The sequence below is a fragment of the Gallus gallus genome, chromosome 1, assembly GCF_016699485.2.
Source record: "Gallus gallus isolate bGalGal1 chromosome 1, bGalGal1.mat.broiler.GRCg7b, whole genome shotgun sequence".
Classification (NCBI taxonomy): domain Eukaryota; kingdom Metazoa; phylum Chordata; class Aves; order Galliformes; family Phasianidae; genus Gallus; species Gallus gallus.
In genome coordinates, this window is record NC_052532.1 from 49,903,259 (window position 1) to 49,928,433 (window position 25,175).

Genomic DNA, 25,175 nt, shown 5'->3' on the forward strand with positions numbered 1-25,175 from the left:
TTCCATACTTAGAGGATAAATATTTTTCATTTGTTCTCTTGTGTTTTAATGCATCCGTCCTGACAATCAGTTGCAATAGCACAGCCTTGAAGAAAAGTTCACCTAGATTTCTTATCCCGCTTTCTCTAAATAGAAATTAACTGTCTTGTCAGATATTTGTCAGTTATATTTACAAATGAATTAGCTCACATAATGATGAGGTTTTCCTCTCTCCTTTCTATAGCTTTGTGACACGTAAGTACAGCCTAAAAATACATAGTAGAAAAATAAGTTTTAAATTGATATTTTGAACATTTTACACCTAAGAGCTCAGTACCTAGGATGATCCCAAAGATTATTTATGGTTCTGTGTTGGGTTTTAAGTTTTGTGTCAGCTGGTATGCCTAAGAGCAGGAGGAGGAAGGAAGAACACCTCTAGGAAAATAAATCCAACAATGATTGGATTCTCCATTCCAGAGTCCAACCAATTCACTTCTGCTCTACTTCAAGATGACACTTCAGAAGAATAAAAAGACTTTTCCAACTTCTTCACAGTCAGCAGCACAAACCTACGTGACCAATATTTTAATTTAGCTTCCTGCTAAAGGATGCTTCTTCTAAAGGTCATGCCCAAAAGGTTCAAGAAGACACGTTGATAGATGGCCAGCTAAGAACTTGATACATGGCTTTGTTGCTTTATTTATTTATTTATTTTGCAGATCTGTTTTCCTGGCAAAGAAAAGGCCTGAGGGAGTTCCAGTTCTCTGATTCACAAATGAAGGATTAATAAAACAACTTTCAAGCCCATACTTTTAGTTGAGGTATGTGATCTTTACTTTTTCCTGTCCTATCCATCCTTTCCTCCACTTTCCACACTCTTTCAGGTGTGGAGGTGAACAAAATAAGAGAAAAGAGAAATTTTCAAGAGATGTGAAAGAGACTGGTTAACCTCAATCACAGCAAATCATTCAAAATAAGATGGAGGCATAATGAAACTGAGTAGCAACAACTTTGAATGAACCCGTATTATATGTTTTACGTCAAGATATGAGGTATAAAAGCAAGAAGTCCAAAGCTCAGCTGTTGGCCTGCCCAGAGGAGAGAACAAAATCCAACACAGCTGAAGAGTCTGATGTCTTAATTCCTTAAGTCCTCAGTGCACTTAGCAATGAAATAAATCTGATTCAGCAAAGGGAAGAAGCTCAAGGAGATTGAAGAGCTTCAATCATTTTGGTGAAACGTGCACTTGTTAAAATTTCCTGCTCAGTATTGCTACAACCTTACTGTTATCGCCGTATAGACTCATGGTATCATAAAGTATCCTGGGGCATATAATCTTAGTTTGAAATATTTGCCACAAGTCTATATGTTAATGGGAAAATGGTGAGAAGATGAGTAGGGAGAGAAAGAGCAAGAAAACTTTAACTGAGGAAATCTGTGAAAGCCAGGAAAATAATGCACTACACAATATCCTTATTTTGTTTTTTTCACCTCTTTCCATGCTGGTCAGCACTATTTGCTGACCAGCGAGTATAATTTAAAAGATGTCAGACCCCAAAGCCTAAAAGAACAGATGATCTTATGCACACATAGCTGAGGAGGAGTTCTCTTGTGGTGATGTAAGGCCCTCCCAACACGACATTCAGATTTAACTCCCTCATCAAACAGGCCAGATGCTACTGCTCACACTACTATCTTCAGCTGCCAAAAGCAGGCATTCCCAAAGCTGAAACACCTTCCGGTCTCCCAGTTGCCTAATTTCAAAAAGGGGCAACATATCACCTATGCAACAAAAATGAGCAAACTCTTGGAAAAATCAAAGCTGATGATTCTGGCTATGGAAGAAAGATGAGCTATTTACTGGCTGCTGCCCCAAAAGAAGTGATAAGAGACAGAGAGTAACTGGAGGGATGCTGAACTACTCTTTTGCTTTGCTTCTGATAGAGCGAGAGCAGGCAGATACAGCTGAAACCCAAACTACCTGTAAATAAATGTGAACGAGGCAATGGAAGCATTTTAACTCAGGGAGATACAGCTGAAGTCACAGCCCACTGCACCAGTGAATTTTATGACAGAGCTCTTCAAAATGGCTTCTGCTTAAGCAAGGGTAACCACTGAGGGATTCCCCTTTCTCTTTACACAGTGCTTTCCGCAGTTACACCCTGAAGATATGGAGTTATTGGGGAGAACAGAACAAAATGTACATACCTTGGCTAACAATGCATACTGTATTACACCAGAGACAGAAAAAACAAATAACCAGGCTAGGAAACCTAAAGTACAATTGTTACCTCCATAACGCTGAATGAGCTCTTGGTTTTTCGAACTTCAGAGGGCTTTCAGAACTTTCTCCATGCAGTTTTCTCAGTTTAAGGATTATCTGAATATTCACCCTATGTTCCTCCCATCTCACTGTTGTATGGCTCCTTCTACTTATAACCCTTTCATACGATGCTCAGCATTTCCTCTGAGTATCACACTCTCAAAATATTTGTGCACAGCTATCACTGTCCACTCCTACTTATGACTTAACAGACTATATATACATGAGTTAGCAAACCTCATATACTTAGTGTTGTTCTTCTGCTCTTCTCAAAAAGCCAAAATAAACCAACCTGCAAATCACTCTGAGATCTTTCTTCTAATCAACCTGTCTATCTCTGTGACACCAGAATATCACATTTGATACTTTCCATCTTACTATCAGAGGAAGAGACCACTATTTTGATGGCATATTTCATACAGTTCAAAGCACACCAGTCACCTTACAGTACCACATTCTACAGAGAAGATAACCCACTATACTCATCGTGGTGTTTCTTAACATTCCCCAAACTTGCCACATTGCAACCATCGCACCAGAGAGTAAACCTTGAAAGAAATCAAGGACGCTGCACAAAGATGATCTAAATACATTCTGGGTCCTTTCAGAAAAGAACAAAAACCACTGAAAATCTACTCATCCCTTCTGTGTGCTGAACATGAGCCAAAGCGAGGGCCAGGGGAATCCTTTGTCCTTATTATTAGCAACCAAGTCGTTATGTATGTGCATTAGCAGGACTGCACGAAACCTTAACATTGTTATATCCTAACTTTTGGATGCTCGACTTCATAATGTTAACAATCTTCCATTAGCGTGGCTGGCGTTACTTATCACTGTTCTAATGTTTTCCCCTTTAAGGATTTTCCTCATCACTGGGAGAGGGAGACATTCCTACCCTGCACTTTATCAAACTGAATCTTGTGTTGTTCTTCCCTGCACAATCTAGTAATTTTTTCTCTATTTCCCATCACTTCACATCTTCTGTTTGAAAATCTAATTAAGATGTTGCTTAACATCATTAATGATCTGTAACAAGGAAGTAAGTAAATCCAGAGCCAACGCTGAACTCAGAACACCAATTTAGATACCACTTCTACTCTGTATACTGTCAATTTTGGTCCGTCATTTGCAGTTTGGGCTTTTGAGAACATCGATTATGCCCTTACTAATAAGGTGTTATGCTTGAGCAACTCAAAAAGCAAAGCAAAACAAAAACTAAGTTACCCATGCTCTCTTCCTTTGAAGTTCTTCCTAACATGTCTATACTCTTGCGATTCCACCCGACCTCAATCCTGGCAGGATTCTTTATTTGTGTTTATTTATTTATTTTTATTTTAGAAGGAACCGACAAAGGAAATTCACTACTGGAAAGTAACATCTGTCCACGTTCCTTCCAGCTCCTCTGAATCTTCCCTTCATCCTCTCGTTTCTTATTTGCCTTTTATCAAAGCTGACAAATATATAAAACTCTATTTGATCTCCCATAAGAGGTGGCATTAATTTTGAGGCAGATTCACAGAATGAAGCACACCAGCATCCCACTTGTTTTGATTAATTATCTCAAATTGCAGGGTTATATGTATTTATTTATTATGTATCAAAATTCTATCAGTGTAAGTTACATTCTAACCAATCTTTAAAGTGTCATTTACCCATCAGCTATATATTTTAAATATTAAAAAAAAAAATACATAAATACAAATGATAAACCTAAGATAATAAGTTGTAGTCACTGCCCACTTTTGGGATGGTACAGGTTTGAGATTCTTAATTGTAAACCATCATGTCAAAGGTCCTCAGCACATGTCACATCCACTCCTCTCACCTGCTTGCCTTTAGCGTTACCATTCCTTTTCTAATGATCAAGAATAAAGTGAACGATGGACAGGCAGCAGCTGGCTCAAAATAGAACACATCTGACTCAAAGCAAAGAAGTCAGCTTGCTTAATCCACTTTCAGCCCTGCTTGGTACAGTGCGCTGTCTCTTTTTTTCCCCTGCTTTTTTTTTTATTTTCACATAGGCTCACTGACAGTAAGTTACCATCAGAAGTACTTCCAAGGGCTACTAAAAAGAAAGTGAAACAAAGCTACCACAAAGAAATCATGACTAACCCTTGTCAGGTGCTGAAGGTCTTGCTAAAATGGGTCCTCCCATTTTAGTAGTACAGGTGACTTCCTATCCGGGTTATGTTACAAGGTGTTCTCTATTTTACCACTGAAAGAACGTGGACAGTTACTGTGCCAATAATACACTGTCAAAGTTTTGAGGAAAAAAAATTGGTTCTATTCTTATTACCAATCCTCAATCGGACCAAAGACAGTGAATTTATATATGAATACCTATTTCACAATAGAATCTTTTATACTTACTCCTACTATCACTTCATTTTCCTAAATAGTAAGTATATTTGTTAATTGGACTGTTGAGAGTATACAGGAAAAAAAAAAAAGAATGGGTACTAGCAATACTTGGTGTTGGTTTCAGGATTTGATTATTCTCTTCATAAGCAACCAATTGATTCTCCAGGATGTCACAGAATTCCCCATACTATAACCCTAATTTAGGCAAGGCAGCTTCTGCGGAATGAGGAGTCAAAAATTCAGTGGCCTGGACCTTTTCTGGTCAGTCGGACACAGAAAGCAGAACAAGATTCCATCCTAATGGTTGCCATCAAAAAGCTGATAGCTACTCCAACATCCCCACCCTTACAACCTAATGCCTCTCTTTGTAAATAATACCTGCCAACCATGAATAATTTCACTTCCTACAGGCTCTGCATTATTATTTTGTTTCCTCTTTTCTTTCTTTCTTTCTTTCTTTCTTTTTTGCATTCAAAATGCATTGAGCAGCATTATCTCTTCTGTAGTTGTGGTATCAGGTGATTCTGTTCTTTACAAGAAAAGGCTGAGTGAAAACCAGGATGATGATAGAGGTCACAAGAACAGATTACAGGACTTCAGCATTACATAGAACAGAGTTTAGCAGTGGTAATGAAAGACTTAGTTCTGAGCTGAAAACCGAATTTGCTGAAATACACCCTGAACAGTGGAAAGTTCAACTGCGTATGTTGTACATGTCAAAACTGTAAGCACTCTTCCCCATCATTTACTTACATAGATCCATAATATGGTTTCTGCAAATGGCACAGTTATCAACCACAATGTCCCATGCCCACAGAGCTACTGCGTTCCACTAGAGCGAGGGGGGAAAAAAGAAAAACATAAATTTTATTCAATATATAACACTTGGAAATCTTTGTTGTTCCTCAAGATCCCACTTCTTTCTGAAATGGAAAAGTTAGGATATTAAAAAACATGCAACTTAGAGCCCCAGAGTAATTCCTTCTCGCATACCTCTCAAACTCAATGTCTCCTTCCAGTTTCAGAAGCAACAGATACCTCTCCCAGTCTTTTTTTTTTTTTCTTTTGCTTTTCTTTTTTTGCCATACAAATGCAAACATCTGCGTTTCTATTCATAATCTGGAGGCAAGGATGCATCTCATGCCACATCCTCAGTTCGGAATTTCTACTGTTTGCAGCAGTTCTAGTAATCATCCCTCAGAGCAGTTGGGGCCAATGACCAGAATCACCTCTAACTTTGCCCCTCAGTGACTCCTGAACCATCTTCATGGCAAAAAAAAAAAAAAAAAAAAAAGTGAAAGTGCTTCCAAGCAAACCTTTCAAAAACTTTACTTAAAAATATGAATGAAAGAAAACTGGGATATCTATTCTGTGCTACTTCACTAGGACTGGCTAGAAAATTCCACGACAATTTTAGAAAACCAATTGAGAATGAGACTCTGACACGAGCTATGCAGAAAAACATAGCACCTTTTTCTTCCTCAGCCCCCAGAACAACAAATCTCCCCACCATAATTAGGTCTTTCATAAACTGACAGAACTCATGGATTGTTTTGAATACTGAAGGCAAACTCATTTACACATTGGTAGACAGACAGTCTTCGTTTCTACTTTATAAAATAGACTGAATATTCTGTTTCTTTCAACTTTTCCGTTGTGATTTTATTGCCAGTGTATCTTCTCTGCTTCATTCAACTTACATCTCAGTGTTTCTTTTGTTTCCTCTAAGCTCCAAATTCTGAGGGATGAATGCCAAGTGTTCTCCCAAGTGTTGCTAATTGTTACCACTTCATTTTTTTCGTTAGTACCAATATTAATACTAGATGTTTTGGGGAATGGGTGAGTAGTGATCTTCAAATCTAACAAGTCCAGCCAGCCTTGTGGCAGAGATTTCATCTCTCAGGGTCTCCATCCACATCCCAAGGAGTTACTATAAAGATACCAGCACCTTCACAGTTGGATATTAGGAAAGATTTCTCCTCAGGAAGAGCGGTGCTGCAGTGGCACAGGCTGCACAGGGAGGTGGTGCAGTCACCGTCCCCGGAGGTGTTCCAGAGCCGTGTGGATGTGGCACTGAGGACGCGGTCAGTGGGCATGGTGGGGATAGGCTGGCGGTTGGACTGGGTGATCTCAGAGGTCTTTCCCAACCTTAATGACCCTGTGATTCCATGGCTGCCACACTTTGGGTATTGAAACCCACCACCTCTCTTAGGACCCACAGGCCTGTACTGAGCCACTCATGCCTCAGACACCCCTCGGCACCTCACAGGGGAGCAGAAAATGGCATCAGCACTTCCCACACAACAGTGAGGAGTGCTATAGCTGTAAGGAAAACAGCTACAGATGACAAAGGGCATACTGAGGGTGACTCTTGCAAGCAGGACTGTTGTACTGGCACTCTGTGGCACTGCTATCACCCAGAACTGCATATCCTAACCATCTCTGGGCCCCGCTGAAGTGAACTTGGGGTCTTTTACCACCATTCAGCTCGCAGCTGTACTGGAGATGATAGGCCAGAGAACGGTATTACGGTTGTTTGGGGGAAGCAAAGAAAACCAGGGTGACAACACAGCATTTGCTGACCACCTACGAGTTGATTTGTGAAGAATACAAAAAGAAGCAGCCACACAAATGCGTGTAAAGCTCCCTTCGCACCACATAGGGTCACTGAGACAACTAAACCAGAGCTGCTGGGATTGAGGAGGAAGCGACTGGCCACCAACACGCTCCCTCGGCCTGAGCTGCCCTCGGCTCTAAGCGGCGGGGCCCAGGCAGAACTAGCCCCGCCCCGCCCCTCCCCCACCTCCCGCCCGCGCGGCGGCGCCCTCTGATTGGCCAACCTCCTTTCCACGCGCGGAGACCCGCCTCACCCATTGGCCCGGTCATACGCCAATAGACTCCGCAATCCCCCCCCCCTCATATGGCAGCGCCGGTGCGGAAGCGAACGCCCGGCTCCGTGAGGGGAGCGGAGAGCGGCTCGCGGCCCCGACCTGCTCGCAGCCACCTGGCCCCCCTCCTCCCGCTGGGATCGGCCGGGTAGAGCGCGCCACGCCAGGGGGCCTCACTTTCTTCACTTCGAAGCGCTTCTTGCCGGCGCCGCTGTTGGTGCCGCTGGGGGTGTCCACATCCATCGCGGCCGCCATTTTGGATGCGTGAATAGGCCGTTCTGCGCTGTGCGCATGCGCGGCGGAAAGGGGCGCAGGGAGGAGTGAGCGGAAGGCGTAGGCGGAGCTTCCGCCAGGCCGCGCCCCTTCCCCACCCTTTCCGTCACCAACAGGTGCGGCGACGGCGGCAGCGCGGCGCCCGGGGAAGGCCGGGAGCGCGGTCACGTGGGTGGGCGTTTAAAGGCGCCGCGCAGGGCGGGGCCCGTTCTGGGTGTTCCCTTAAGCGAAGGGATACGGAGACCGTCGGATAGATCGATGCAGGCGGGGCGGCGGGCCGCAGTGCTGTTTAGAGCACAATTTGAAAGATTTGTTTACACAAAAGCATGAATTTTAACCTTAAATCTATCTGGTGATGCCACCCTAAGCTCAGCAGTCATTCTGGACGTTAACAAAATGTGCAGTGGTGCATACGTGCGTCAGAGAAACGCTACCATCCATTTGGCTTTCAGTGATCGCAATATAAGGTTACAGCCATCCCACCTCGGCTGGTGTTACCGTGGGGAGGTGGCTGCCAGCGGGTGACAGCCACACAGCAGCAATCATACGGCCTGGAGTCGTTATCCGGTGTAAAACCAGCCCTTATTGTCCGGCAGCGAAAAGAATAGAGCAGTGCAGGCCTTAAGGGAAGAGGTTGCCTTGCTCTTCAGTCCTTGCTCCCTTCCCAGCCACTCAGATGGGCTGAGCTGTGTATGCTTTGTTACCGTGCCAGTCTCAGTGCTACCCTAGTGCTGTGGGATCTCTCTGGGGCACTCGGGATGCACTCAGGAATGAAAATGTTCTGAAAGAAAGCAGGAATTCACATGCTTTGAAACACTCTTTAGAGCAATACTTCATTGTACGGGAGGTTGTAGGAGGTTGTAGCGAGGTTGGCCTATTCTTGCAGGTAACAGCAGTAGGACAGGAGGTGATGGCCTCAAGTTGTGCCAGGGGAGGTTCAGGTTGGATGTTAGGAAAGATTTCTTCTCCGAAAGAGCGGTGCTGCAGTGGCACAGGCTGCACAGGGAGGTGGTGCAGTCACCATCCCTGGATGTGTTCCAGAGCCGTGTGGATGTGGCACTGAGGACGTGGTCAGTGGGCATGGTGGGGATAGGCTGGCAGTTGGACTGGGTGATCTTAGCGGTCCTTTGCCAATGTTAATGATTCTGTGACTGTATGATTCCACAGTCATAGTAACAGACTGGTCTCCAAGGTCCTCATGTCTGCTAGGAGCAAAGTGCAGGAAGGAAGGAGATAGCCCTTCGCTAAGTGCTTACAAACCTCAGGTTTACATCTATGAATGACTTTTGCCACTGCCTTCCTGTGTGTCACCTTCTCAGTGCTGCAGGTGTGATTCTGATGATGCTCTAAGCAGCATGTGACAGAAATTACCTGGTATATGAGTCTGGTTTCTGTACTTTGTTTGCAAACCGAGGGGTAAGAATGAAGTGCATTTTATTACTCTTCAATAGAAGAGTAACGTTGGGCTGGCTGGCTGCCCTCCAGTTGCTGATGCCACTAAATGTAATTGATTTTACTAAGTTGGGATTTCTAGCAGCCTTTGCTGCTGTGAGTGTCCAGACAGACAGCAGTCACAAATGGTACTTAATTTGTTGTCTTTCCACATTGCCACAAAACTTCTCAGAGTTCATGAAGTAAGCAGACAACTTCTCTCCAAGACTCTGCATCATCCCCACCTGATCCAGAGTGCTCAAAGTAAACTTGAATTCAAAGAACAGAGCCAGAGGGGTAGATTAAGCAATATATCCCATAGATTTTTGGACCAGATGATGGTTGGTTTCTGCATGAACCCAATCCCTCTGCCTCTGTGTGTGTTTTCTAGATGATGGTCACATTATACTCCCATGTAGTACTATTGTTTTTTCAATCTGTTACTAAAACCTCAGGTGAGAAATGAAGGCTCCTGCTCCCCATAATCTGACTGAGATGAACAGATGAGATTCAGAGAGAGGAAAGAGTTGCAGCATTTCCTGGGATGTTGACTAATTGCTGCTCTTTCTTTCTCATGGTATTGCACCTCAAGCTGATTGATAACTTGAAGATAAAATAACAACCAACCGTCATGACTCAAAACCAACCTGCAGGTTACCAGGTGCTTGCAAAAACCATGGTACTTAATGACTGTGCCCGACCTACTGCAAACAGCCTTTCCTCATGCATGAAAAAGAGCAACGGGAAGCGTGGTTCTAGGCTCAGCAAATACCTTTGTCTCTGCAGCAGGCATCTCAGCCCCTCATCACGCCCAGCTATCAGCTGCTACAGGAAGATATGACTGGGACAGAAGAATCTCAGTGCATGACAGTGAGGATGTTGGGCTGATTAAAAAAATGGGGATGGGGAGCCCCTTGGTGCTCCAAGGAAAAGACATGGGAAGGAGGGAGAGCTTGAGGGCTTTAACCTGCGCTAAGAGCCTGGAGAGATGGCAGAGACACCGGCTGCATTTGTCATCTGGGGAGAGGATGAGTCCTTCAGTGGGAGAAGTGATTGTTTTTAACCTGAATGCAGACAGCTGGCCAGAAGACACGTGCAGGATGACTGGAGGCGGTGGGACAGAGTCAGTGCAGGAGACAGCACCGTCAACCAGAGCAGCAGTAGCTTTTTCTCAGGTGAAAAGTGAAAGGATGTGAGGAAATGGCCTCACATTGCATCAGTGAAGGCTTAGATTAGATGTCAGGAGGAATTTCTTCATGGAAAGTGTGGTTACACATTGGTACTGGCTACCCAGGGAAGTAGTGGAGTTTTCATCCCTGGAGGTATTTAAGAGATATTGGGATGTGGTGCTTAGGGACATGGTTTAGTGGTGGACGCAGTAGTGTTAGGTGGTGGTTGGACTTGGTGATCTTACATGTCTTTTCCAACTGAAGTGATCCTGTGATGTGAGCACCAGGTCACAGTCTGGACATCCCATGTTGCTTAGGCTGAGTTTTCAAAGTGCCTTTTATCCTTCTAAGGAGGATTAAAAGAAGAACAAACAACAGTGAATGTTATGATAGCTCAATACAAGTAGTTATATGCATCTACTGCTACACGTAAGCAACAATGGAAAATGTGGCAGGCTAATTAACAGCAATCAGGTAAAACCACGAGGAGTAAGCAAAGCAGTAACACAGGTTTGTCTGCATATAAATCAATGAACTCCTACTGAATAGGGAAATCCATGAACACTCAGTAACATGAGGCAGTTCCAGACTGGTGTGTGGGAGACACTAAAATACTGTTTACAGATATTCTTATCTACGGCTCCTCCCTGATAGTCTTGAATGTGGCACAGCCTCAGGAGAGGGAATAAGTACTAAAATCAGAAAAAAATACTATCAATGAGGGAGGTCTGGAAGCTACCTCTGCTGAGTCATGGTGGATTGGTGCTGTTGAAAGGAGGTGAGAAGCACTGTGTTACAACTTTGCTTTTGCTTTCCCCCATTAATTCTTTGTCCTCCCCCACCAAAATAAGAGTAAACCAAAATTCCTCTAAAGATTACTACTGACTGAATCACGTTCCTGTTCAGCATGACAGAATTCCAAAGCCTCTACCACCCTTTGTCACAATGGAAGAGATGCTGCAATGGGCAAAAGCATTTTGTCAAAGCCCTTTGCCAGCAAAGTGGTAATCATAGCACAGGCACTATCTGGCATTTGAAAACAGTAGAAGTCCAAATCCAAGATTTTATCTATCTATCTATCTATCTATTTATTTTGCTGGGGGGAGGAGAGGGTGGAGATGGAGTTCAGATGCAATTATACCACTTCATCTTGACAACTGTAAAAGAAATTGGGAAAACAAAGTAGCTAGCTGACAGACACAACTGTGATTGGTACAAAAACTGGATGGATATTACAAGAGAAGCCCAGAGAGAAGGAGCCAGCAGTCTCCTGCCTCCCGTACCAGCATAAGCAAGATCAAAAAATTGTGGTACCTAGCTCAGATAGTTTTCAGAAAGCAGAGTTTCAAATATTTCTGATGCCCGTTTGCTCTTCCTCATGATTGCCTAGATAAAGAGAATACGCTGAATTCACCCATATTTTGGACTCCACTGTAGAGTTCATTATGGTAGTTAGGGCAGTGAATCTCACAAGAGAGGTGTTCTGCCTGACAGTCCTATTTTTAACAATAAAATAAATTAATACATTAGCATATTCCTTTGCTGAATGGGTTCCTATACCTTCAACACATCTGCATCAAACATCCTTTCCTTTTATCTCCAACTCAGCTCAGTTGGAAATCCCAATGGGAAGATGGTTGAAAGGAGGTTGTAGTAACATGGGGGTCAGCCTTTCCTCCTAGGTAACAGCAATAGGGAATGGCTCAAGTTGCAGCAGGCGAGGTTTGGATTGGATATTAAGAAAAATTTCTTCACAGGATGAGTGGTGCTGCAGTGGCACAGGCTGCCCAGGGAGGTGGTGGAGTCACCGTCCCTGGACGTGTTCCAGAGCCGTGTGGATGTGGCACTGAGGGCATGGCCAGTGGGCACGGTGGGGATGGGCTGATGGTTGGACTCGATGATCTTAAATGTTTTTCCTATGTTAATGGTTTTATGATTCTACAAGGCAGTAAGTATTCACCAATCAGAAGGCAGGAGCTCTCCAGTCCTGGTAGCTTCAGAAAAATAGGAGTGAGCAGAGAAACAGCTCTTGGTAACTTGCCATTGCAAAGTGATGACATCCCTCCTTCCACTCCCCCTCCCCACCCCTGGGTATTTTTTTTTTTCCTCCCTCTGCTCAACACAATCATGAATATTATTTCTCACCTTATCTTCAAAATCACCAATTCTTATCTGTGCTAAGAGGAAGGGGATAAAAGCCATATTCAGCCTCAGGAATACTCTCCCACCCGTCTGCTGTTTCAGTATGAGTTGAAAAAGGAAGGATGGGACAGAATGCAAGAGCTTCAGGGAGGTTTTACCAAGACACACAGGAAATTCTGTACAGGGTGAGAGTTTACTACAACAAGCTGTCTCCTTTACCTCGTAGTACAGAAATACTCTTGAGTTTATCATGGAAGATCCTTATATTCATAATCACTCACATCCCATAACCCTCTTTTGCAGGTCTGCAGTCATTCAAGATAACTGGTTGTACAAGTCTGAATGGGAATATTGCAAGTAATTCTGAGGAATCAGGAAAGATGGGAAAAGAAAGAGGCCAGAGGCCTGGCAATACCACACGAATGCAAACCGTCAGCTGCACCAAACCCTTTTCACTCCTGGAGTCAAAAACAATGCCCCATTCTCTTACCTTCCTTTGGTCACAAAGTGGGACAAAGTACCTGCATTTACCTACGTTTTTCATGCTGGGGTTGGACTAGCAAAGACAGCTTCTTCAGAAGCCCATCCATCAGCTGCCTTCGGTTAGAAAGGAGCCTGAAGCTGAGAAAGATTCCTTCTAACTGGTGAGGCCATACCTTGAGTACTGTGTTCAGTTTTGGGCCCCTCACTGTAAGAAAGACATCGAGGCCCTGGAGTGTGTCCAGAGGAGGGCAACAAAGCTGGTGAGAGGTCTGGAGCACAGACCTTATGAGGGGTGGCTGAAGGAGCTGGGATTGTTCAGTCTAGAGAAGAAGAGGCTCAGGGGAGACCTTATTGCTCTCTATAACTACCTGAAGGGAGGTTGTAGTGAGCTGGGGGTCAGCCTCTTCTCTCGTGTGACTAGTGATAGGATGAGAGGGAATGGCTTCAAGCTGCACCAGGGAAGGTTCAGACTGGACATTAGGAAATACTACTTCTCTGAAAGGGCGGTCAGGCACTGGAATGGGCTGCCCAGAGGGATGGTGGAGTCACCGAGCCTGGTGGTGTTCAAAGAGCGTTTGGATGTTGTGTTGAGGGACATGGTTTAGCAAGAACCATTGGTGATGGGTAAATGTTTGGACTGGATGATCCTGTAGGTCTTTTCCAACCTTAGCGATTCTATGATTCTATGATTCTAACCCTTCTTTCATACAGCAAAACTGTTGATTAAAACCGTGTGGAGGGTATAAGGAAGACTGTTCAGTTTCTCTTTCTTGTCCCAGGGGAACAAGATGACAGGGAAATGGAGAAGATGACAATCTATCTGAATAAGAGTGGAGTGGGGAGGCGGAGGAACCAATAGCCCCCAGAATCTCACTAATGAAACGCTCACTCCCACATTGGCTGATTTAAGAGTTCCTTATGCTAAACTGCTTCACCCTCAGTTTGCCTTGCTATTTCTTTCTATTTTCTCCTCTCACCATTGCTGTCTCTTTATTGTATGTTTGTATTTTACTGCATTTTTAAATGTTATAATCAAAACCCAGGTTGCAGGTTTGTTGGCATACAGAAGTTATCAGGTAATCTGTCCCTTCTACAAACACATTTCACTCCATCTTGTGTGCGTTAAGAATCAAATGGGAGTGTGGTTCATTTTGAATCTCCCCTTCCTTTGCCTCAAGACCAGAATGTATGAAATTGCCCTGCTGACTTATGGGTCATAAAAAGGCTTCTCTGCAGTCCTGCAAAGCTCTGTGGTGTTGTTCTAGGAGAGAGGAGTAATGCGCTCTCTGCAAACACCAGGGCTGCTGTGATGGCAAGCTAAAGGCTGGATATCCTGGTGTCCCAGTCCCCAGAAGGCGTGACGTGTTTGTGCTGCTAGAGGATTTCCCTTAAACATGCTTCAATTCTTTTTAGACTGGGGATGTAGAGGCAGCCCCCTCCTGCTGGAATCTGGTGAGTGTGATGCCACCAATCTTGTTCACTGCCATTAGAGCTGCCAAAAAGTGGGGAAAAAAACAACAGGTGGTCATTTGACAGTAAAGAGAAGATTGGCATGCAGCCTCATTGAGGCCTTCCTGTACCTAAAAGGAGCTTATAATCAGGAAGGAGAGCAACTTTTTACGTGGGCAGATAGTGGTAGGACAAGGGGGAACGGATTTAAACTTGAAGAGGAGAAATTAAGGTTAAATGTTAGAGGGAAAATCTTTACTCAGAAGGCAGTGAGGTGCTGGCACAGCTGCCCAGAGAGCTGTGGTGCCCCATCCCTGGAGGTTCAAGGCCAGGTTGGATGGGGCCCTGGGCAGCCTGAGCTGGTGGGTGACAGCCCTGCCCACGGCATGGGGTGGGACTGGGTGGGCTTTGAGGTCCCTTCCAACCCAACCATTCTGTGATTCTATGATTCTATGATTCTATGGTATACAACTCTTCTCTGAACTCTGGGTGTTTGCTTGGAAGCTTTTTACAGCTGTGTTCTGTCACCCCTCCCTTCCTGACGGGGATGAATGGATTTCACTCAGTTAACCACATCTCCCTCAGGTACACTTTCAAGTGAAAGAGAAACTTCTCAAAGAACTTTGACGGCACATTTGGGACTCGCACACAACACAACAGTGGTTTGTTTGCAGCAGCTTAATTTAAATTGGATTTCACTTCAATTCATCGAACAGCTGAGGAACCCCGTGTGGACACACTTATTTGCCTTAAGTGTTGGCTTAAAATCAGTTCCTAATCGATTTAAGCTCCACTGATCAGATTTAAATATATATGTAAAAGGTCAACACAACCTTTTACGTTGATTTAATGAAATGATATTGAAAGCAATGCTTGAGTAAACCGGTGCAGCCCTGTGTAAATGCTGTTTGAATTAGTATAATATGGATAGTCAAAAGATGGAAAAACATCTCTCCCCTTCAAAGTCTGCAAATTCAATCTCTTTCTTGATTGAATGCTAGAAAGACAGAGTTTGGTGGACCCGCGTATTGATTTTATCATTAGCTATACAAAACAAATAGCTAATTCTATAATAGGCACGTTTTATGGCTTCCGTTGATGGTGTTGATCCACGTACATGTATATATTGGTTCAAAAATCACAAGCATTCCCTTTTCAGTGTGAAAGTTCAAAATTCAAGCCTAGGAGTGCTTTCAAAGTTATGATCTTTAAAAGATTACTATCTGGAAGGAGAGGACTTTCTTTAAAATTTAGATAAATTACAGTACAAAAGTATCACTTATGTCAGAAGCATATTTCACTACTTAACAGGTGCAGATATTCATCGTAAATTAAATTTCATTTGTGCTGAGAGGTTGAATTGCTGAGGAATCACTTTATTGGTATGTGAAATATTTACTACGTATAGCTGGATGGCTTCCCAGGAATTCTGATGAAATACATTAATGCACAAGAAAGCACATCCTTTCTTCACAAGTCTTGTGAGAGAAGATGTAAGCTTTGCTCTTCCAAGTATTTGTGCAGTTTTTCTTTTTTAACTGTCTGAATTGTCCATAGCAGTTTATCTAGAATAACTGTTAAGAAAGAGCTTTTCACATATAGAAAGTTCTTTCTGTTGAGTAAAGCTACTGTTAAAAACATGAATATACTATCTAAAATAGAACACACTTTTATTTAAAATATGTTTTTCTGCACCCTATTTAGAAATTGCCTTTTTCTTATAGAAGGGTGAAAAACCACATGTTGCTTTAAGCAATTTCAGATGCTCGAAAGAGATGAGTGATATTGGGATCACTTCAAAAAGCACATGAAGTTAGAAGCCAATAAGTAACATTTGGCTGGGAATTGTTTGCATGTGTCCTTTGAATAAGAGGCATTATTTGCTAAAAATGATTTATTTAGACAATTCAGCCATCAATTTCTGTAACTGAGATACAAACAATGTAGGGTACAAAGGTAGGAGAGACTTCCAGTTCTATCTAAAAACAGTGCCTACTTCCCTTCCACAATAAGTGATCTGACTTGCCACGTAGAATAATTGATCTGCGTGACAAATACAGGCAAGTTTAGCTCTTGCAGTGTTAAAATATGTAAGAAAAAAGGATGACAGTAGTGGGTTTTGTGTATCTGGAGAAGTCTCGGAGAAGTCTTAAATGAGTGCAGGCCACATTCCTTACGGCTGAGAAGCCACATTAAAACAAACAAACAAACAAAACCTAAATTAAACAGCAATAAAAATCAATATGAACTGTTTTATATTTAAAAGTTAATACTGAGAGCCATGAAAGCTCTAGAGCTTACATGAGCAGCCTATAAAATGTTAATGTAACTAACAGCAGGGAACCTCGTAGAAACCATCCCTCTACAAATCCAAAGTGATATTTAAAAAAAAAGGGGGGGAAAGAGTGTGATTTTTTTTTTTTTTTTTTTAAATTTTGGAATTTATTCTCTGTTCCTGGTTCACAGCCAAACTACACATGTGCAGGTTTGAGGATGTGGATCTCTGAGATGAATGCAAGTCCTCCATCCCGTGTGTTACAAACTGCCTTGTAGCTTAAGCCATGTAGCCGGAACATGAGCAGTACAATTGCATTTCTATTCTCCTAACGCTGTGGCCATGCAGTGATCTGCACGTGATGGTATCCCATCTTGCCCTTGACTAACTCCTTTGGACTGGATAAGAATGACAGTATTTACATTATTTTTGCACAGATGCTCTGAATGCTATTTTAAAATTCCATGCTTCATTCAAATTATAGAAAAGACGAGGTGTATAAGGGCAGTGTGTGCACATCGCGTTTGATTCCAGCATAGGGACGTTTCATGTTCTGAATGGTCAAGAGAAAGTGTGAAGAACCAACAGTTCTTGATTTAGCTGCTGAAAGCAGTTGGGGTCACATCTTTCAAGTCTTTTTTTTTTTTTTTTTTTTTTTTTTCCCAGTGAGATACGAACTCCCAAAGCAGTGAGTAGATGCAGTGTTTCTCCATGAGCAATGCGTGCATCACCATAAAAGCATTGTGCTGGTTTACTTGGACTCTAAAACTGCAGAGTAAGTAAGGAAATAATCTTTTTATTATAATGTTGAGTATTTTAATTAAAAGGGGAATTAATTGAGGCTTCTGCCGTTAGTGCTTGCACATTCATAGAGATTTCCATAGCAGATCCTACTCTCATTCTACAGACGTGAGTTTCTTTTTGGCCCCATGCGCAAACTGATGTAGCCGGTCGTTTTGCTGTATGCAATTAGTAGAGAAGCAACCACATGGAGAAGTGTCCTTTGAGTAAAGGAGTGGCCAGATCAGCTGGGAGGACTTTTTTTCCTTAATCCGAATGCATCATTAATATTTTAAACACTCATCGGAGTATGACAGAAAACATCAGTCACTTCCACGTAGACTGCAATTCGCAGACACAAAAGTCCTATCCTAACAGCTAAAACATTGGTGGAATCACACTGGAAACTCTTGTTCTTATTTCCATAGGCTCAGCAATACTTCAGCTGGCATTTCTGTGAAGATCAGCTGAGGGCACGACATGCAATAGCGTACCGTACAGGAGTCGCACTTCAAGTCAGAGACTGGAACGTGTCAGTTTACTTCAAGAGCAGTCTAATCTCATCTCTTTACGTAGGAGTATACACACTTGTGAGCACTGAAAAGGGTACTTCAAAATGTTTTATATATTAAACAGTAACAAAATTAAATGCAATTCATACGGATAACATTTCTAAATCAGTTCATTTTCTACTTAAAAATTGACTCTTTTCTTTAATAAATAAGTTCCTTGAAGAAAAAAGACAAAAGTAGGAATTATCTTCAGTCTCAGCCAGGTCTTTATCATCCAAAAATGTTTTTAACCTTCTAATTTCAGCAATGATTGAAGGAAGAGGACATAAAATCTGCACCAAGTATAAATTTCAAGAATGCTTCTATTTGCCATTTGCACGTTAAATGATGTTTTTTTGAAGAAGTAATAGACACAATAAAGAAGATAACGCAAATTGTTCTTTCTTGACACTGCAGATCTCTAAAAGCTTCCTGAAATGGCGTAACTGTATTGTCAGTCCAGCTGCCTCCAGATAAAATGAAATAATGCTTTGTGGCACAAGCAGGTTATGACAGTCTGAATGGAAGAGCCTGAGCAGAACAAAACTCAAAATGGAGCAAGGCTCCCCGACAGCAAAATAACAATGTGACCGACTTGAAAAGACAGAGGGAATAATGAAATCAGAACAAGTGGTAGAGACTTACCATCACGGTGTGCTCAGTTTGCTGCTCCGGATAGTTACTTCTCTTGGATTAATTACTGAAGAAAGGAAAATAGGTGTATTTGTAGGTCACCCTATTTGAGCTGGAAGGGTGGAAGAACGCATGGTGCTGTGCAGGGCTGGTCATATGGGAGTTCTCACCCTTCTCCTCCAGGTGAGGAATTAGGCTTCATAGAGGCATCTCTTGGTCAGTGGTTGGTGCTGGGAGTGGCTGCTGGGTCAGCTTCCTCCAAACCCTCTCCAGACTTTTTTCCAGAGCAAATCCCAGTGATGAACTCTGTAAGAGGTCATCCCTCCTTTTACTACATTGAATGATATTCATACCTTCCAGTATACAATCTGGAGCAAGCTTTCCAAAGGAAACCAATCCATTGTGCTGAAAAAAATCACACAACGGAATGAAAATATCTCCTTGTGCAGCCCGTTTGGTCCCTGTTAGATGCATTAGATGGATCAATACCAGTTTACCAAGCTGGGTGGAAGAAGGTTGGAGCTACATTAAATTTGTTTCATGCCTGCTTGATTTCAAATGTGAAGCAAGAACAATAAATGGACATTGAGGATTTCAAAGAGAACCTTTGCTGTTGGGGAAGTTAAAGTGATCAAATTTGAAAGAACATAGACAATGACAAGATATCTTTTCTGAGACACCAAATCCTGAGCTTGGAATGACGCAATGGCAGCAACAACGCATGGGAAAACTCAGTTCTCTCCCTTGTGCTTACACTTCAAGACTGGAGCTTTTTCCTCTGCACTGACGTGAGCAGAGTGAGATCTGCACAGCCAGGTCATTCAGGGAACAAACGGAGACTTGAATGAGGTCTGGACTGTGCTCATGTCCCACACAATTGCTCGTTTTACCAGAGCAAACAAAGGATGGCAAAAAGAGGGGAAGGCCCCAATAAAGAATGGATTCAGGCCCAGAGGAGCCACTGTGCAGTCCTTCCTGCAACTTCGCATTTAATTTTTAAACACATAAAGATTATGTCAAGTACTAGGGAAAAGAATTAAAGAGATTGCGATACTTACAGGAAGACTTGATTTTCTTTTGTGTATGTGTGCAAGATCTTTCCTACCAGAGAAGAGTCATGCGACATATATGTCTCTCCATTGCTAGTTTTCTGCCTTTCCTCTCTGGTTCTTCATCCTTCCAGATTTGCCTTTGCTAATTCTCATCAGAGAAATATTACTGACAGAGGAGACAAAATTCAGAGCTGCAGATGTTTTTATAGCACAGTCACAGTTTCCCTGTCAAAGCAACAGTGAACTCAGAGCAGGTATCTGTGCTCTTCGTGAACCAGATTAAACTGCTCCTTGTCCTCTCTATAAAGCCTGCAGTGGAAGCCAAAGTAAGTTGTATGGATCTGTAATGAAAAGGACTCTTCACACCTGGAGCAAAGAGCTGAATGAAACAATTCCCCATCCCAGCATTCTCCTCCCCAGTCTCCAGATGAAGGTCTGATGCCTTACTGGGAATCCACTGCTGTCACACATAAGCTACCAGGCCTGGCAATAAATAAAGCAGGTAAAGTGCAATGGTTTTAATAGGAAAGCATTCAAACTATCTGATCAAAGGGTGCCTCCTACTCTTTCGTTCTGTGACTCTGTTGGCTGAATGCAGGCTGTATTATAGAAGATGTTCATGTCAGTTCTGTTAGCTTGTATGTCAACAAAAATTGGTACATTAAGACATGGGGTTTGGTGATTATGTCTTTTTGTCTTAAACAAGCCTAGAGAAGCAGATTATCAGTTTTGTATACATTACTAACATCACTACAATTTCAGAGAGAGCTGCACACGGAAGGAAAATAGCAGCTCATGGCTAATTGCTGAGATTAATATGCACTTATCAGTATATTAAGAATCTGGGTTTGCACTACAATTCTCTTTTTCATTAATTGCTACACTTGTCCTGTTTTGTTTCTCTAGGAAAGTAAGATAAAACGATACATTTCCGTTCTGGTTTTTGAGAGCAATAATGACATCTTTCAGCAGCACATTCTCACCTTTCTTTGGAAAGGCACTCACCTGCTGCGAATCACGGACTGCTGTCTCCTCAAAAACCTCACAGAGCAGGGAAACTACATTATACCACAGGAAGAAAAATGAAGATGGAGGCAATGTTAGGGGTACACGGCAGTGATTTACAGTAAAATATACTGCAGAGATAATGTAATTATTCAAAGCCCAGAAACTATAACCCTTGGACATTCTAAGTTAAAATCAAATTTAACGAGAAAACCAAATGAAGCACAAAGAAATGCAAAGCCGAAACATCCAAAAAATCTCAATTATGCTTGGTTAAAAGCTCTTCAAAATCTCTAACCAGCTAAAAGGCACAACATTTGTGTGCATAATATGCGTGTGTTTATGTATAAACTAATACACGCATGCTTCTGAAGATGAATCATACATTTCCACTTCATACTTTGTAACTGGAAATTCATTAGAAATCTCTTTCTGTTTCGCAGAAAAGGGCAAAAGAAAAAAATATACTGCAGGCCTTTAGAAATCTCTTAATCGTATCCAAGTCCACAATTGTAGAACCATCTCAATAAGAATGGTGTGTTTTTGCCTGGTTACAGTCACCACAGTAACACCCATGTAGCTGCTAAAAAGCTCATCTGGAAAAAAAAGTGCAGGGGAAAGCATAAATTAGAGAGCAATATATGAACCAGATATCTGCAGTGCATCAGAGGGATCTCAGCAAGGCCTCATGGAGTCTTAGAACAGTGCAAGGAGCACACTGGAGGCTACATACAGCTCTTTTGGCTGCAGGCGGTATCTCTATGAGTCCAGAAGGAACAGCTACAGGTGCAAGGCCTCTGTGATGGAGGCAGCTGCCTGGGGGTGCGAGGACTGGAGATTCCTGAGCCATCCATAGGGAATCTGCTCATCTGGGAAGGAGAAGGTGTGAGAGCTGGGCTGAGGGAACGTGTGTGGTGTGTGAGGCGTCAACTGGACCCAGATCCACAGTTCGGCCCTGTGATGGGCACTGTCCCAGGTGCCATATCAAATCTTGTCTATTTTGTCTAAATGTTAAGCAGTTGTTAGATCAAAATTGGATCCTGATGGCATGGCAGGACAACAGCACAGGCATATCGAGGTGAATGTTGAACCTCTCCTGGGCTACTGTACAGAAATGATCGGGCTGTCATAAGGAGCTAAGGAAGGGTGTTCATAGGCAGCATCAGAAACACTGGTTTTTATCATGGAAAGAGATCTGTACTGGCAAAGCTTAAAAACCCATCCCTGCTGTACTAGCAATAGCTGGACTTTCTCTGACTGACTACAGTACCTGTTCCATGTCCACAACCCAGATGTAATGCTGTTAATTACAGAGTTATTGCTTGTAGCTCCCATAGGCAAAACCTTTGTTATGCTTTGCATTCTGTGTGCATATTAGACTGGAAAAACACAGTATACTTTCCCCAAACTAAAAGCAATAAATACCCCTATCATGTAAAGGATTAACATGTTAAGAAGCTACCTGACATCTGCTAAGTATTTCCTGGTAGGAGAGTCAGGCTGCTTAACTTGGATCAGCGGCCAATGCCATCGTGCATTCATCTCTCAGAAGCTTTGCTCTGTCTCCTAACAAAAAGTCTCGCTCTCCTGCACACATTATTGTTCATATGGGTCAAATGTACTGATTAAAAAAAGAAACAACAAAAACCAACAGTACTTCAGTGAGGCTATTTTCCTGAAAATAACTGCATTTTAGCCAGTTTGCTGTACTCCCAACTTCTAGTACCTGATCAGTGAGCTACAGGCTCAGCGCTTCAGTTCTCTGCTGCCATGATATTCCTACTTGGATCATGACAAGTTCCTTAAAGAAAACCAACTTGGGTTCTTCATGGTCTCCGGAGGAGAAAACCAACACAGAGCTTCAGACACAGTCTGCTCTGGCCTATAACAGCACGTTGGAGACCAGCATTCCCAAGAAGCTCGCAAACCAAGACCGCACATCAACCACACAGCACTACTTGGTTCCCCAGCATTCAGGGAATGGGATATTTTAAACCCTACAGAAACCATTCCTCCTTGTCTACAACTGACTTTTGTTTTACTTTTTCTTTGCTCGAAGCTCTGATCATCAGACTTACCCAGGCAGGAATTAATTTTCCTTTGCCATTGTTAATGGATAACTCAATCATGGTAGTTAAAAAAGCATAATGTGGTATGAGTCAGCAATGGATAGTGACACATGGAGAACCTGGAAATTTTTCCTCGTTCCTTTCTGCCCATCTTAAGTCAAGCCTGGGTGTGGTCAGCCAGATATTGGGTGGTGCTTTGGAGAAGCAAGCAGATGGGCTGAGGCATAGCTTGTCCCTGGAAGACGGGGCTTCTTTGCTCTGCTGCTAGAGGGGAAGGCTCAAAGCTGGCAGCCAGGTAAGACAGGCAGCAAGACAAACTGAGAAGGCAAAAGGAGCTGAAGGGAGAGCATTGTTGAACTTACCCTGCTTCACTACCCATTTGTTATAAATTCTGGTTTAAAATGCAACTTATTGTTTTTATCTCTGAAATACAGTTGATTTTATAAGTCAGACACGGTCCCAGAGCCAGTGCTGCCCAAACAGTGATTTTTAGTAAGGCAGAGCCTAAGCATGTGTGAAAGGAGTCCACACAGCAGAGATGATGCAATGATCTCAGGAACATTAGAAACTGAAACAAAGTTTAGCTCTGCATGTTAATGAAAAATATCTATACAGGTTTCTAGACAAACCAGTTCAGAAGAAATCAAAAAACATCAACGTATCGCAGTGCAGACTTTTGTTATCCAGTTACATGAAGTACTCATCATAATTAAAGCATTTTGGTTACTTCTCTCCTATGGATTTTTTCTAAGTTTAACCCAAACTCTTTTTAGCTTTACAGTAATTTTCCTAGGAGTAATGACTAAATTTCCATAGCAGAAATTTGGAAGCTTAGAAGTATGCAACCTCAGCCTCGCTCCCTCCATCATAGCGAAGATTTTTGCCTCGAAACCTACTTTCCCCAGTTCACATTTTTAAAGCATGACACATGATCAATAACATGAAAGTGCAGAAAACTTTCTCATATGATAATTCTATTGATTTTCAGATGAAATAATTAAACTAGCTGTTAAGACCAAGTTCATCAATACCATCTGGCTGCTTTGTCCCCCCCTCTTGAGTAAGAGGAATCAGTCAGGGTCTCCTGGCTTCCATAACCAGTCGTAGCTACTGTGCTGCTCTGATACGATACCAAATAGCCATTTTACAGCTGATTGTTCTCACCTTCCTTTTATAACTACCTGCACGCACCCCCCCGGCTCCAAATTATGCCCTCCTCATGAATCTTCTACATTGCACTGTACATTCTCAGAAACCTCCATCTCCATTCTGATCTGTGTGCTCCTTTCTACACTATCAGGTTGCTTTGTGAAACGTCAAATACAGTTTTGGAAGACATATTGTATTTTTCACAGATAACAGAGATTGAGTGGCAAATTGTGCTAAATGCCAAATGTTTCCATTTTGATGACAGAAGCATATCTACAAAATAACACCTGTGCTCAGACTGTACTTTAACATTGGGACTTTACTACCAACCAGTTCTCTGCAAAGCAGAGCAGGTCACTGGTGGAGTATGAAATGGGAAAGTCAGAAAGAGCCTCCGAGGCTTTCTCTGAAAGCCAAGCAGCTTCTTCATAGGGATGGCTGGCTGAATTGAAATGTTCATCTCATTCTCTGATTCCCTTAAGAACTGTGGCTTAGTTCAAAAAAAATCCCTCCCTAACATGTCTTGCTTATACCTGAGTTTTTGCTGAATCAAGAAGTCTAAGAAAATGTGCCTTAAGGTTACGCATATTCAAGCTCGTACGAGCCAGTGAAAGAAGTGGATCCTGCAGTGAGGATCTGGAAATGGATTCACTCTCATCCAGCAGATGACAACTTGTGCTGCCACTGAGCTGCTCCTGCACCCAAGTGGTTGGAGCGAGGAATCTCTTCAAGGCAAGAGATCGGGCCGGATACGACTGGAGATTAGGGATGTACGTCATTGTTACGCGCAGTCGGAGAAGCGATTCTTTGTACTGGTTTCCTGATGAGCGATGTGTAAAACATTAATAGATTTGGTTGTATTCAAGGGACACAGTGGTATGTGTGTACACACCAGCTGATACTCTGATTATCTACCTCTGCAACAACTGAGAGAAAGACCTCAAAAACTTAGGCAGGTAACCCTCAAATTTAATACATTCTACGGAATGCACTCTCATGGAGCAACAGATTCAAAACATTTGCAGCAGTTTATGCTGAAAAAATGGCTAGAAACTCTGGAAGATTTATAGAATATGGAGCAACTCACAGCCTTAATCAGACACTTTGCATGGCAGAGCACAGCAGTCAATCCTAGCAGATCCAGTACTCCCCACCCAGCTGAG

At 42.6% G+C, this 25,175-nt stretch overlaps 1 protein-coding gene and 1 long non-coding RNA gene across 3 annotated transcripts in view; one reads left to right on the forward strand and one right to left on the reverse strand.

Annotated features, from left to right (window-relative positions):
- Positions 1-7,826, reverse strand: part of RBX1 (ring-box 1) — a 10,981-nt gene extending 3,155 nt beyond the window's left edge. Inside the window, exons 1-2 of the mRNA NM_001199250.2 lie at positions 7,729-7,826; positions 5,417-5,495 (exon numbers count right to left, since the gene is read on the reverse strand). Of these exons, the coding sequence (NP_001186179.1) occupies positions 5,417-5,495; positions 7,729-7,806 (157 nt within the window). The 5' untranslated portion in view covers positions 7,807-7,826. The remainder of the gene's footprint in view (positions 1-5,416; positions 5,496-7,728) is intronic.
- LOC101749129 lies at positions 7,610-24,971 on the forward strand. Of its 2 annotated transcripts, none has more exons than XR_003077696.3 (4): positions 7,610-7,940; positions 12,870-13,210; positions 17,440-17,548; positions 17,982-24,971. It is a non-coding gene; the product is annotated as an uncharacterized LOC101749129 (long non-coding RNA). The 2 variants fall into 2 exon arrangements; XR_006932688.1 differs by lacking the exon at positions 7,610-7,940 and adding an exon at positions 10,155-12,751.
- Positions 24,972-25,175: the final 204 nt, after the last annotated feature.